The 14,385-nt window shown below is 48.8% G+C and overlaps 1 protein-coding gene across 1 annotated transcript in view; it reads left to right on the forward strand.

Moving 5' to 3' along the window:
• Nucleotides 1-14,385, forward strand: part of AGBL4 (AGBL carboxypeptidase 4) — a 1,386,151-nt gene that overhangs the window by 1,332,712 nt on the left and 39,054 nt on the right. The window contains exons 10-11 of the mRNA XM_055341596.1: nucleotides 2,400-2,552; nucleotides 5,147-5,309. Of these exons, the coding sequence (XP_055197571.1) occupies nucleotides 2,400-2,552; nucleotides 5,147-5,309 (316 nt within the window). The remainder of the gene's footprint in view (nucleotides 1-2,399; nucleotides 2,553-5,146; nucleotides 5,310-14,385) is intronic.

Here is a 14,385-nt window from a genome sequence, read left to right on the forward strand (position 1 = left end):
TATATATGGCTGTTAAAAAGAATGAAGTGACTGTTTATGTACTGAGAAAAAATTACCTCCAAGACCTGCTAAGAGATAAAAAGCAGATCCAAATAGTGTGTTCAGTGTGCCCCCATTTGTGTGTCCTGGGGATGGTGGGGTTGGGCGTGAGGCGGATATTTGTTTCTGCATGAAGTGTCTCTGGAAGGATGCAGGAGAACATGACGCCAGGAGTTGCTTCTGAGGAGTGAAACTGGTGCCTGGAGAGGCACAGGGGTGATAGGGAGGTTTCTTCCTATAAACCCTTTCCTATCTTTTTTGACTTTTGAAACCATGTAAGTCAATCAATATAATTTGCTGCTTATTTATTTATTTTTATTTATTTGTGATAGTCACACAGAGAGAGAGAGAGAGGCAGAGACATAGGCAGAGGGAGAAGCAGGCTCCATGCACCGGGAGCCCGACATGGGATTCGATCCCAGGTCTCCAGGACTGCGCCCTGGGCCAAAGGCAGGCGCTAAACCGCTGCGCCACCCAGGGTTCCCAATTTGCTGCTTATTTAAAGTGAAATCACATTAGGTGCCAGGTGTCAGGATAGGGCAGTGGAAGCCACTCCAGAATGTTATCAGAAGAACCGGGTTCTAATTCTTATTCCTTCGCTAACGCACTGGCTGACCCTAAGCAAGCGGCCTCCCCGCATGGGGCTGACCCTGGCGAGGCCAGAGCAGCTGGCTTCCATGGCCCCTCCAGCTCGGGCATCCAGAGACAGAAACTGCAGCTTTTCCTTACACATTTCTGAAGTCATCTTTCCGCCTCCTCCTCTCCTCTGCAGCTCATCAAAAGCTCAGAGGAAAAGACAGACAATTGAAGAAAATAAAATTGCGAAGATGACTTTTATAGGGCTCCTGTTGAATCATTGTGTATTCCACCTCCAAAGCTGAAAATGATGAGTTTAATATCACACAGAGCAGTGCATCTTGTGTCTCTCCAAAGACAGCTTACGCTACCCAGAGAGTTGGGAGCTCGGCAAGACGTAATTTTTCACTCCAACTTGGAGGCAAATGAAATGACAGTCATCAGGCCCACATTCTAGAAGCAACACAGTTTTCATTTGGTTTTAACTTTGTTTAAAAGTGTCCGAAGGAGGAAGAATCCTTCTAAGCACAGGCTTTCTTTCTTTCCCAGGAATGCATGCTAGAAAGGGGATGGAGAGGTGGCCAGGTTTTGCCCCTGAGTGTTCTAGAGCTGGCCCGTTGAGAGTGAGAAGTTAACTGTGCCGGGGGTCAGGAGACCTGGGTTTCAGACTCAGTTATGCCAGGTTGGACAAGTATCTTTCGCATTTGAGCCTCTGTAACTCTCGAAAAGGATTATTGGGTATACGTTGGGCTGATATATAGGAAGAGAAGGTCAGATTCCAGGGACATTGAAGATCTATGGGCCAAAATATTTCCCCAATTCTTGCTAATCTATGGTGTTGTCTGGGCAGTCTCTCTGGGGTCATTTGTTCAGTGGTTCTGTGTGCAGCTCCTGAGCACCCTTCATGTCCAGCCACTGGGCCCTTCCCAGACACCTCCCTACTGTCAGGGAGCTCGTAGATGGGAATGTTCACGAAGAATACCACACCAGGCTAGGGACTGCCTTAAATATGTGTAAGGAAAGAGCAGAGAAAGCCTGGTCAAAATCATTTTTATGGAGTACAAGGTATAATGTGTACTATTCTATCCATGCACTATTTAGATATTATTGGGGAGCAGGTGTGGCAATATGAAATGAGGTTAAATAAAAGAATTAATATGTCATATGTAAAACTCCCGGAATTGTGTTTGGCATGGATTAAAATATGCAGTAAATGATAGTAATTATTATTATAGTGTTTGGTTCCCACTATAACTCTTGGAGATTGAAATTAAAATACCCATTTGTCAAATACAAAAGGCTGAGACTCGTTGTAGGGCCATGATCTACCCCAGACCTCCTCAGCTAGAAATGGCCCAGTGGGGCCCAAACCATAAGCAGGGCCAATATTAATACAATTGCGCTACCTCATTAGTCAGGAAAACGAAGTCGGCTAGTGCCTTTAGTCACGGATGTATGAACTGTTCTGGGTAAGCAACATCAGGACTGAACCCAACAAAACCCTCACCTCTTCAGGACCCCAAAGTGGGACACTAAAGGGAGTGTTCTCAGCCCCCCGGGGAGGGGGGGCGACGGTGTTAAAAGTGAGGAGAAATTGATCTTCACAAGTCTCAGCCTCTCCAATCACATCGCAAATGGTGCTAAATCTGCTGACACAGGGGTGCAGCTTGGAAGTGAGTGTGTGTGTGTGTGTGTGTGTGTGTGTGTACCTCGTTTAGCATCTGGTCCTTTAAGGCAGGCTCAGTGACCCCAGACTTCTCATTTGTCATCCTTTCTCTCAACAGAAAACAAGCCTGGAGTTTTATATCGACATCCACGCCCACTCCACCATGATGAATGGCTTCATGTACGGCAACATCTTTGAGGATGAGGAACGGTTCCAGAGGCAGGCCATTTTCCCCAAGCTCCTCTGCCAGAATGCCGAGGACTTCTCCTACGTAGGTCAAGAGTTCTCCCTCAGCAACCCCCCTGGCTCCCCCCGCTTTTACTTCACCTCTCTCCCTCCTCACTCAGTTCAGTTGGGTTCGACCCTCAGAGAACCCAGCTCCAGGCCGGGGCCCGTGTGCGTGAGAGAGATCCAGGCCAACAAGCTGTGCCCAGGCCCTCGAGCGGCTCCTCACCCACCCGGAGGGAGACTCTTTGGAAAGGCAGCCCTGGGTCTTTCTGAGGACCTGGGATTTGTTCCGTTGAGCTGACGCCAGCGTTAGCAAGAGAAGGGACTCGCTGAGCATCCACCCGTGCTGGGCCCTGGCCCACGGTCTACTTTCACCGGCTCCGGCCCTTTCAGTAGGAGCCTCCCGTACCTGCAGACAGGGGTCTTGTGCCCCCCCCATGCTCTCCCTCCCTGACCATTTCTGGGCCCCGATTTCTTTGTCAGGAATTTGTGGGCGATCGTGTTTTGCCCTGCCTGTGCACAGCCTCCGGGGAGGCAGTCGTGGTAGCCGGAGCCTGCTGATGCACAGACCTCAGCGGGGGCCAGACACCGGCTGCGACTGCCCGCCTCACACGCTGAGGAGAGGCTGTGGCCTGGCCATGAGCATAATTTGCAGCAGAAAGCAATCCTGGGGAAAGGGCGAGGAGAAAAGATCAGGAGAATTGGCAGGTGGTATCGGGACAGAGGAGAGAGTTTTTGCACATTTTCCTTTGTTTTGATACTAACTCTCTGAGGCCTGTTATTTCCATGTGGCCAGAGGGGGAGAGGCCCACAAAGGTCATAGCAATTTTTGAAGTTGATGAGCTGAAAACTTCCCTGCCCATTCCTCCCGGGCTGGACATTAGTGGCGATGATGTGTTTCTCCATGAGGTTAGATGCATTTTGAGTCCTAGACATTTCGAAGGCCTCACCAGGGAAGGAATTGGCCCAGTCTCCTGTCTGTACCCAAGAGACACCTGCGGCCCAGAGACGTTCAGTATCTACAGCAAAGCCACTCAGCATCGGGCAGTAGAATCAAAGCAGGCAGCTCCCCATTTGCACGTCTGGGACAGAAAGAGCCGTATGCCTGTTTCTGTAGGGACCTACAGGATGGCCACTTTTTGAAACCACTGCCATTTCAGAGCACACTGTGGCCTCCTGGTCCACGTTCCCTGGGCGACAGGCCTCAGACACCCTCACAGAGGTGAGGTTCCCAGGGCAAACAAGAGGGGCACGGTCAAGGAGCTTTGTTTCTGGCCTTGCCTGGCATTGTTTCTCTACTGCAGCCCCCTTAAGTGCTCAAAGCCTGTCCTCATCCCGTCCCTGTGTCCCCTCTTCTCTGACCCTCAGTAAACGACTCTAAAATGATTTTAGTCCTGCATGGACTTCAAAGGTCCTTTCAGATGTGTCATTCTAATTTTCTGACCCCTTCCTTTGCCTCAGAATTCACACACACACGTATGTGCATATGCAACATAGGGACACACGTGTGCACACACACAATTTCTCTTCCTTTAAATATGTCTCTAATTTTCTGCCTTGTTTTACTATTTTCTTTCTCCCTCTTTTCTTTCTCCTCTTATATCCTGCTGAACAAGATACATGTTCTCTCTCTTTGTTAAAGATTTTATTTATTTAAGAGAGAGAAAGAGAATGAGAGGGAGGAGAGGCAGAGGCAGAGGGACAAGCAGACCCCCCACTGAACAGAGATCCCAACATGGGACCCCATCCCAGGACCCTAAGATCATGACCTGAGCTGAGCCACCCAGGCGCCCCAATACACATTCTCTTATTAAAAACCCCAACTCTTATTTACTTAGATCTCCACGGGTTAGCACAGAATGCCCCGTTAGCCACAGAGAAGTCACCCTCACAATTCCATGATAGAGATGTTCTTATCGCCTCCCCTTTACAGATGAGGAAACAGGCTAAACCACACAAGCCAAGGTGCCTAACAATCTCGCATCTTTTTGAACGAGGGCCTTGAGACGTGGACCTGCTTGCTCTATCCTCCTCTGTCCCCCGCGATGGGGGAGACCGACGCGCTGTGATCCCTACCCTCTGGTGACGTTGGGCAGGAGATGGGCTGCCCCTAGGGGAGGGGGAGCACCGGGAAGGCATGTTGGGGTGCCTGGAGTCGCTCGGCCCTGGGTTTAATCTGTGCTCTAAAACTTGCTTGCTCCATCTCTGTGAGCCTCGTTTTCTTACCCAGAGGGCCCAAACTGCAGCACCCACGTCAAGGGGTTATTTTGAAGCATAAATGAGATGCCATGTGGGAAACTTTATCAAGTTGAAAGCACTACCCAAATTTTCTCATTTTGGTTATCATCATAGTATAATTGCTTCTTGTTCTCTGTCCACTTTTCCTTGCTCCGTCTGTCCCCTTTCAGATTCCCATATACTGTTAAATGGCAGGTACTATCCAAGGAACTCTGCTGGATACTTTCTTTTAATTCTGCCTTTATTTCATCGGTCCTCGTAATAATCCTGTGATGTGTGATCACCATCCCACTTTTCAGATGAGGAAACTGAGACGCAGTTGTGTTGTTAGACTTGCACAGGCTGATAGCCAGCAGGTGCCTAGCCCTGATTCTCTGCTCCCGGCTTTGTCTTTCACAGTCCAGCACGTCCTTTAACCGGGACGCCGTGAAAGCAGGAACCGGGCGTCGCTTCCTCGGTGGGCTACTGGACCACACTTCCTATTGCTACACCCTCGAGGTCTCCTTCTACAGCTACATCATCGGGGGCACCACGGCGGCCGTGCCCTACACTGAGGAAGCCTGTATCCTTGGCGGGTCCCCCCAGGCCTGGGCCAGCCCACATCCGGCAGAGAGTATCCAGGTCTGGCAAGATTTAATGGGCAGGTCAGGACTCTGGTCGCCGGCTTGGTGAGGGCTGACACTCTGGGGTGAGGATGGAGGCTGTTCTGCTGGTGGCATCTTTGGATTATCCTGTCCTCGCCCTTCTAAAGGGCACCCCCTTGCCCCTGCTGTGGTCCTGTGCTGCTCCCATCTCTGTCTCCCCTCCACGGCCTCATGGGGGGGTGAGTCTGCTCTCCCTGCTTCTTATGTCCCCTTCCTCCTGGCTTTTCTTTTCTCTCCATCCTCCTCTCCTCTCCTTCTCTCCCCATGCCTCCCCGCTGTCTTTCCTGCCTTCCTTCCCATCCTCTGTACATCTTTCTCTTTGCTTTGGCACTTCCTTTGCCAAATTGGTCTTCCCCTTAACTTCCTCATAAAATTTCTCCCAAAGCCCCCATGCTTCTTCTAGTGAAATTGGAGGTTACTTTCTAGCTGCTTGAATTTCTAGGGATTGTTTAGTCTTTCTAGTTTCCTGGGTGTTGTTTTAATGTCAGGTCACTGCCTAAGGATCGTGACAGATCGTGACAGTTTTTGTTTTCCTTTATCCTTTTGTTTTTGGATTGACCCACTTCTCCTTTCCTAACACTTAATTTTCTTAAAATTATAGTTGATGAAGGAAAAAGGAAAAGGATATTAACTCTGTGTGTGTGTATATATATATATATATACATATATATATATATATATATATGTATATATATATATATATATATTCTCTCTCCCCAGAAGTCAAAGTGCTCCTTTTAGCCTTTTTCAACCCTTGGTCAGTTATATGGAGTTCCTACCATACTCCATACAGGAATCATCCTTCCTGGTTGGGGAATGACTCAGGACTAGTCCACCCAGTCAGTTGCAGCCTGGTGGCTCTGGGAGGTCCAGTTACCTTGCTGAGCATGGGAGGCAGAGTGATGGCCCCCCGTGGAAGGGGGAGCAATAAGTAGGCCAGGTGTTTGATCTATGTTTCAGATCCAGTAGAGCACTGGAGAGGTCATGATAAGATCTCAAGAGTCCCCTCCTTCCAGTCACAACACCTGGGACAGTCATCTTGAAATCTGCTTTAATAAGCACTTGCCCTAGGAAGGCCAAGGGAGTAGGCTCTGCTGTGAGGCAGAGGAACCCGGCCTCTTCTGTGGTCCACACGCCCCCCACCCCCAACACTTGACATGTGGCCTTGACTTCTTGGGGACCTGCTAACTCCTGTAATACAGGGTAGGTGTCATTCCACGCTCTCCCTGCTTTGCTCTCCCCTGACCTTGGGGGAGTTGCCTGGAAGAAGCATTTGAGCATGTGTGTGGGGTGGGATTCCACATACCCACAGCGAGCCACAGGTCCCTCAGAGGAGACCTGCACTTAGTCTGTGGTTGATTTCTGATGTCACAGGTGCTCTCTGAGCACCTCACATGCTTTTGTGTTGGAAGTAAATGTGTGTTTCTTAGTAGAATGCCCCTCCCTTGGCCCAGGCCCAGGTTGCCTCCTCAACACCCAGTCCTCATTCATCAAAATAAGCACACTGTCAGTGTGTGCCAGGAATCATACTAGGCATCCAGGGTAAAATACTGAACAAAAAGCCACGGTCCCAGACTCGCAGAGCTTCCGGTCTGCTTGGAGAGACAGAAAAGGAAAGTGGCAATTATAATATGTACGGTGAGTTCCCTAGCGGAGGAATTCCAGAGAGCCATGGGCAACTTTCCTGTAACAAGTACACGTGAGCGTCTGCCATAAGCCAGGGTAGGTTCTAGGCACGGCGGATGTTGCAGAGAAGACACTAAGGACAAAAATGTCTTCGTGTGGGGGTAGGAGGAGATTCAGGCACAACTTTGGGAGGTCAGGGAAGCCTTCCGGTGGAAGTGACATCGAAGCTGAGTTTCTAAGACTGAATTGAAATTAGCCAGATTGGGTTGGGTGGGCCGTTGGAAGGAGAACATGGCAGACAGAGGGGAGGCAGAAAGGTGTGCAGGAGGCAGGAAGTGGTCCAGAATGGCTGAGGATGGCAAATGCAGGAAGTGTCACTGAAGTGGCAGGCTGTGAGGAATCTGAACTCGAACGTGAAGGCAATGGAGAGCAAGAGAAGAGTGTCGCACGGTGGTGGGAAGCCACTCTGGCTACAGTGGGAAGGATAGATGGGGCAGGGAGGGGGCGAGACTGCGGGCAAGGACGCTCACCGGGGGCTGTTCTGACAACCCCGGGGAGATGAGTCAGGGCTAAACCTGGGTGCTACTAGGGAGAGCGTAGACCAGGGAACCCCCTTCATGTCGATTTGGTAAGTGATGGGTGGGGGTGTCAGTGGGGAGCAGGAGTAGCTATAGGAAGGAGCTCAGGGTGGCCAGGGAGGCGGCACACAGCAGAGCAGACCGGAATGCCCTCAGAGCCACCCTGCTTTGAGCCGCCACCTGGAGACAAGAAGAGGAGCCAGGAGTTGCACGAGGAGGCCAGGCCCGCTTACCATATGAGTGATTTAACCTGGTTCTTGTTCAAAATACACCCTCCTCTCATAACAGAGGGAGACATGAAGCAGACAGATTTTGATCTTTGCTGGCTGCTAGCTTCACGTCCCAAGCGGAAAGAGAAATTACATGGTCTGATGGGAGAGGCGGTAGGGCCTAGGAGGACGTGTCCTCAGCCCGGAGTCAGGAGACCTGGACTGTGATGACAGCAGCAGCGTCATCCCGGAGAGCGCCCTTCAGCACGTCCCGTAGCCTCCCCAAGGTGAGCCCACACTCTTCCCAGAGACTGTGAACCTGCGCTCTCCTAATCCCTGCTAAGGGAATGAAGCAGAGACAGCCATGAAAAATGCGCCCTTGAGCAAAGGGCAGACTTTCAATTGAAAGAAACCTGGGTTGGAATCCTGGCTCAGCCACCTGCTAGATGTGTCACCTTGGGCCAGTTTCATCACCTGCCCGGGGCCTCAGTGTCCTCATCAGTAACGGGAGGACACAGCACTAAGCCTCACTGAGCTGCAAGGAGTTAAAATGAAATAATGCATGTGCGTCTGCCCTGTCAGCTTTAAATATTAAGTGACTGTCGGTTAAAACATCCAATAGGTGTATGTGCCTGTGAATGAGGACCTCCATTTGCGTTAAGAATGTGCTGTTAGGACAGGAGGCTGTGGCGAGGTTGGCAGGGTTCACGGGGCAAAGGGTCTGGGTGGGGTCTCCACGACTGAGGGCCTTGGCCTCACAACACCAGGTGGCTCGTGGAGTGGGGTGGGTGCCTGCCCCCGGAGCAGCCCTTCTCACGTCAGGGTACACGGAGGACATGTCAGCTGTCCAGGGCCTGCTGGGGGAGCGTAAGACCAGGGAAGAGCTGGGGGACAGGAAGTCCTGAGGGACACCACCCGGGCCCACAGAAGCGTCCACCTCTCCACCCACTAGAACATAGGCATCTGTCAGTTTAATTTTTCTCCCTGGAAAAGCACCAGCTAAACACTATCAGCAGCTTGTTCTCGGACATTCCTTCTCCACTCCATCAGGAAAATAGAGCAGAGGACAGTCACTGATGCTTCCCGAGCTGTGTGACCTTGGGCCGCTTATCTCACCACTCTGAGCCTATTTCTCCATTTGCAAAACAAAAATAGTGATAATACTCACTCTTCAGGGATCCTGGGAGAGTGAAATGATGCCGTGTATCTCCAGTCCACTGGCACTGCCTGGCACCTGATAGCTACTCAACAGATGCTCCTCCTGCCCCAGCTCTTCTCACCCCCATGCAGACAGTATGGCCTTCCTTTTATTGGGTGAGTCTTGACCCTGATGATCTGGCTCTGAAGCCAGCATGTGGGGTTTGAATGCTGACTCCACCACTGTTACTGGAGAGCTCTGAGCAAGCCTTCTCTTAGCCTCGGCGTCTGCTATTTCTACCTATCAGAGCTGTGGAATGACATCATGGGTGGGCTTGATCTCTCCTGTGGTCCCTTCTGGCTCTGATACTCTAAGGTCTTTCTCTGAAATCTGAAACTTTATAACCCCATGCTTAGGTGAATTTATAAAATCAAGAATCCACAATTCTGTGTTTTGGGGAGTCTAAAGAATGGAGTGATCCCGTGAGCATTAAGTGTTCAGTCTAATAGGGAAGAGCAACACAAAGGTGTCCTGGACAGCCTACCAGCCTAAGCCCGTAGCTACTTTCATTCTTATAGTTAAGGGTTCTTAATGGAGGGGCTTATGGATGGTCTTCAAGAACAGCCTACGAACAGTCTACAGTTTGTGCAAAACTGTGAGTAAAGATACATAGTTCATTTTCTGGAAGGAAGACTTGTGACTTTGAGCAGAATCTAAGAGGGGGACATCCTCAGAGGCCTCTGCCCTGGTCTCCCTCTGTGTGTCTGATGTAGGAGTCCTGCGGACCAGTTCTGCTTTGCATCATTCTAGCTGAGGGCTCTAAGCCAGGTATTTAACCACTCTGAACCACCGTTTCTTCGTCTGCAAAGTGAGGATGACGATTAATTGCTTCACAGAGTTGTTTCAAGGGTTACATGAAGAATGCAGATAAATCACTGGGCACACACTCAGTGCCATTAAATATTAGTTCCCTCGCCTTTCCTTCCTGTGGTTTGTTGTTTTTGTTGTTGTCGTTGTGGAATGATAAATTCCTAAGAATTTTGGGCCATTCTTCAGCAAACCCTATTTACAATTTACTGGCCTGCCAAGTAATAAATATGCTCTGTTCAAACGATTAAAAAAAAAGAAGAAGAAAAAGAGAGAGAGAAAGGCTAAACTGAAATCATAAAATAACCCAGAGCTCCTCTGGCCTTTGTTTATGGTCTGGTTACAAGCTACAGGAAATAGCTCTTCGATATAATGGATGAGGAAAACACTGGGAACAGAGACCTTGGGTCCCAAGTAAACTGGTTTCTACATAGGCTTATAGCTATGGACACCTTGAAATCAGAAAATGCTGGCTTTGGGAGAAGAGAATGGTTGGTGTGGCCCAAAGAAGATGCAGAGATTTAGAATTCAGTTAACTGGCTTGGTCCAAATTCAGAGCCGACTATATACCTTGCACTGGGTCCTCTCAAATATGCATCATTTATGCATCATAAATGAAAATATCATTTATTCACCTGCCCATCAAATACAACTCATTAGATGCTAGAAATAGATGGATAAGGCATGGGCCCTGCCTTCAAGGAGGAGATAGTTTGAAAGGAGGGAGAAAGGTCGGGACAGCAGCATCAGAAAGTAAACGCTCTGGAAGAGGGGACTTCTGCTGGTCAGGGAAGTATCTGGAAGTCCCTAACCCTGCAGGGGTGGAGAGAAGGCAGACGGAAAAAAAGATTTCCTGTAGGAAGAGAAGCTAAGGCTCAGACCTTGAGGACGAAAGGCACACAGGCAGAAAGAGGGATGGGGGCAGCCTTCTTGGCAGGTAGGTGTACAGGGGAGAACCCTGATGCCAGAGAGAGGATGTGTGTCCCAAAGTATCAGAGGATAGTTGGGGCTGTGCCAGAAGCAGCACGTGACTAAAGAAACATGGGCAGAGCTGGATAGAGGCAAGAAAGAGAAAGATCTGGGAACTGCATAACAGGTACTTTGAACAAACGGTGTCCACAGGCTAGGAGTAGAAAGTATTTTTTGTCCCCCACTGACCCTCCGGATAGATACAGATAGATTATAGACCTAGACCCAGACACACAAGAGCTCTGGCAGGCCTCATGACTTTCTAATAACTCTCAGGGAACTACAAGTTTTCTAATTAAGTCTGGTCACAAAAGAGTCTCAGTTCAGCAATGACCACATCTGGTCCAGTCAGAGCCATGACAGCTGTTCAAAGTAAAAACTGTCCCATCCTCCAGCTCAGGCTTTTCTATACAGGCTCATGGTGACTTGTGTTTGCTCAGCCTGCCTCGCAGCCCTCTCCTCCATCTGGCTGACCCCAGATGTTCAGCCCTCCAAGCTTGAGCGGGATGAGGGAGAGGAGGAAAGGGGCAGGAAAGGTCTTGGCTGACGGGGACGTTCTCAAGATGGCTTGAGCAAGCCCTCATAAGCTTCTTCAGACATAGCATCCCTGGCCCTAGAGAGCCGTTGATGTTGGCAAATACGTCTGCTCAGGCTGATTGTATGTGTATGGTCCTTCCTCAGTCCCTGGTGGTCTGGTGGTTCACCTCTTCGGGTCACTGCACCCCTCCAGCCGCCCTCTTATCTGAACGGGAGCTAAAGGTTGCAAAACTGGCTTTCTGTTTCCCTCTGCAAGTCCTGCCTGGTGATTTCATACCTCACTTAGAAATGTGTTGTTATAGACTTGGGATCCTGGCTAAAACCAAGACAAAGCCAGTTTCATTTTAACAACATGTATCAATATCTAACAAGTAGGATTATTTTTGGTGATTACTTGGGTGTGAGTGTGAGGATAAAGGAATAAGTCAAGGAAGATACCCGATTTTCCTGATTTGAACGTGGTGCATGGTGGGGCCAATCACTTAAATTGGGAGAAAAGGATTGGGGTGGGGATAGTCTGAGCTCTGGGATGAATGGAGGGTAGGGGGCTTGTGTGATATACAAGCGGAGACATTTAGTAGTCAGATGACTGTATAAGCCTGAAGTTCTGGAGAAAAGTGAGGGCTTTGGACAGAGTCATAGTGGATTTTTCTACGAGCTACTGTAGAGTTATAATGAAGGGAGTGATTTTCTTGGTGTGCCCACTCTAGTATGGCCTTTTGCCCCTTGTCTCCTTCATAAAGCTGTGCAACCTTAGTTAAATCACTTCACCTCTTTGGCTAAAGACTGATACTGGGTAGAACCTCAGTGGATGCCAAGGAATGAAGAAAAAGAAAGAAAGAAAGAAAGAAGAAAGAAAGAAAGAAAGAAAGAAAGAAAGAAAGAAAGAAAGAAGAAAGAAAAAGAAAGAAAGAAGAAAGAAGAAAGAAGAAGAAAGAAGAAAGAAAGAAACGGAAGCAGCCCTTACCAGCACCTCCTAGCTGGCTCACTGTAGGACAACGGGGGATATGATCTGCGTTGCTCAGAGGAATGATCAGAATATGTACGTGTGGATATCGGGGCTGTTGGAGGATGTGCTGGGAGCAGGAGGGAGGAGGTCCTGCCTGGATTTTCTTTCTTGCTAAAGAGACTTCACTTTTGAGACAGAAGAGTAAGAAACTGTGATGTCTGGCCTGTTGGTTGGCATGTACAAATATCTAGGTCCTTCCCCGTTCCTGATTGTCATGCCCAGGGTCAGGCCTTTGTTAAAATTCATAAGCAAAAAATGCTTCAATCAGAGGGCTGTGGGAACAGAAGACTAAACTAGATGGAGGCCTGTGGCTTTCTTTTTCTCCTTCATGCAGGATGGGGACTAGAATTTGATCTTTAAACATGAGTGCTTACTAAATGGCTGAATGAATGAATGACTAATAGTAGCAATAGTAATGGTAAAAATAATAACATTGAGATGAGCTTCACGAGACGGGTCAGGATCCCTGCACTGGAGGACTGGCTTGCCTCTACTTTACCACGTTGGCTTGGAAAGATCTGTTCCCCATTCTGGGTTCAAATCTTCCTATCTTTAGATTAGAAGATGAAATTATATGATTTCTAAATTATTAGCTAGCCATCTAGCTAGCTAGATGGACAGACAGATGCAGAAAGATCATTTGATTTTTGGCCTTTGAAATAAGCACCTCCATTTTACAGTAGAGAAACTGAAGCCACGAAAACTCAGATAACATGCCCAGGGTTGCTCTCTCCATCCTGCCTGGTAGGCTTTGTCTTACCTTCCTCCCTGCTCTGCTGCTGGCCTAGATTCCCTCCATTTCCTGTAGGACAAAAGCCCTTTCCTGAACCCCGCAGAGGTTGAGACCCACCAGCCAGCCCTGTCCATCTGCTAGCCTTGCTCTCTGTAACCCTCACCCCTGGCATTGACCCGAGTGCAAGCTCTGATCACCCAAATGCCACGCAGACCCCCGCCTTCTGTGCTGCCCAAGCTGAGCTGCCTTGCCCTTTGCGAGTCCTGCCTTGGCCCCGTTGCTCCTACCTCCGCGTCAAAGCATACCTCCTCTCCAGGCCTAGAAAACCAAAATGTCATTACCTTCCCCCAGCCTCCCTCATCCCCACAAATGAGGTTTCTAAGGGTTTTATCTGCTGTTGTCAAGTTTATAGCCGTAATTCGAAATGCTGTTAATATTACTGACAGCAGAGAGCTACAAATTACAAAGTTGTAAAGTTTCTTTATGGTGATAACTGTCAGCCTTCTCTAGCAGCACTGTGAGGCTCCATGGAAACCAAGTTGATGATAAAGAGAGTTGATATTGTTTCAGGATTATGGCTGTTAGTTGATGGTCAGAAAAATCCCAGCTAGTTCTTAGGTAACTCAAACCTGTTTGTTTATATTTGTCACCATTCGCACACTTATGTGCGCACTTCCTTGTGTCCCCATCCTCTTGTTTGACAAATGTGGGGAGAGCCCCCAACATGGAAGAATTTTACCCAAGATCGGTTCGAACCCGTTGCAGAGTTAGGCCTAGCTCTGACCAACTCGAAGGACAAAGAGAGGGACCATGTGCCACACTGTAGGTGTTTAATAAATAATTGGTGAACGGCTGAAGGCCTGGAATACTTGGAGGCCTTGGGCAATATTAAGAACGAAGGTGTGAAATAATTTCTGCCTTTAGTATAAAATAAAACAAAAGCAGCTTTGGAAGTACTGATTTGGGGAAATCAGGTTTTCTGTGTAGCAAAATGGTATTGGCATCTTAATTGACACTATTAAGCTCAATGTTGGCCACCAAGGCAAATGTATCAACCGCCACATCCACCCCACTCTGTCCTCCTGCTGAAATTGATGCTGACTGACTGCATTAATAGAAGCGGATGTCAGGAGCAAGGAGGTGGCTGGCCTTTCTTCGTCCTGCTGTGTTGTTGACCCCTGAGCCCTGTGTTCATTTCTGGCCCCTACTGTATGCAGGACATTGAAAAAATGATACAAGGCCTCTGAAGGACTGAGATGGGAAAGGAAGACAAAACTAGGTTTACCAACTGTCCAGATCTCCCTAGGTCCTAGGGATTTCCTGAGACA

The sequence above is a fragment of the Nyctereutes procyonoides genome, unplaced genomic scaffold (genome assembly GCF_905146905.1).
Source record: "Nyctereutes procyonoides isolate TBG_1078 unplaced genomic scaffold, NYPRO_anot_genome, whole genome shotgun sequence".
Classification (NCBI taxonomy): Eukaryota; Metazoa; Chordata; class Mammalia; order Carnivora; family Canidae; genus Nyctereutes; species Nyctereutes procyonoides.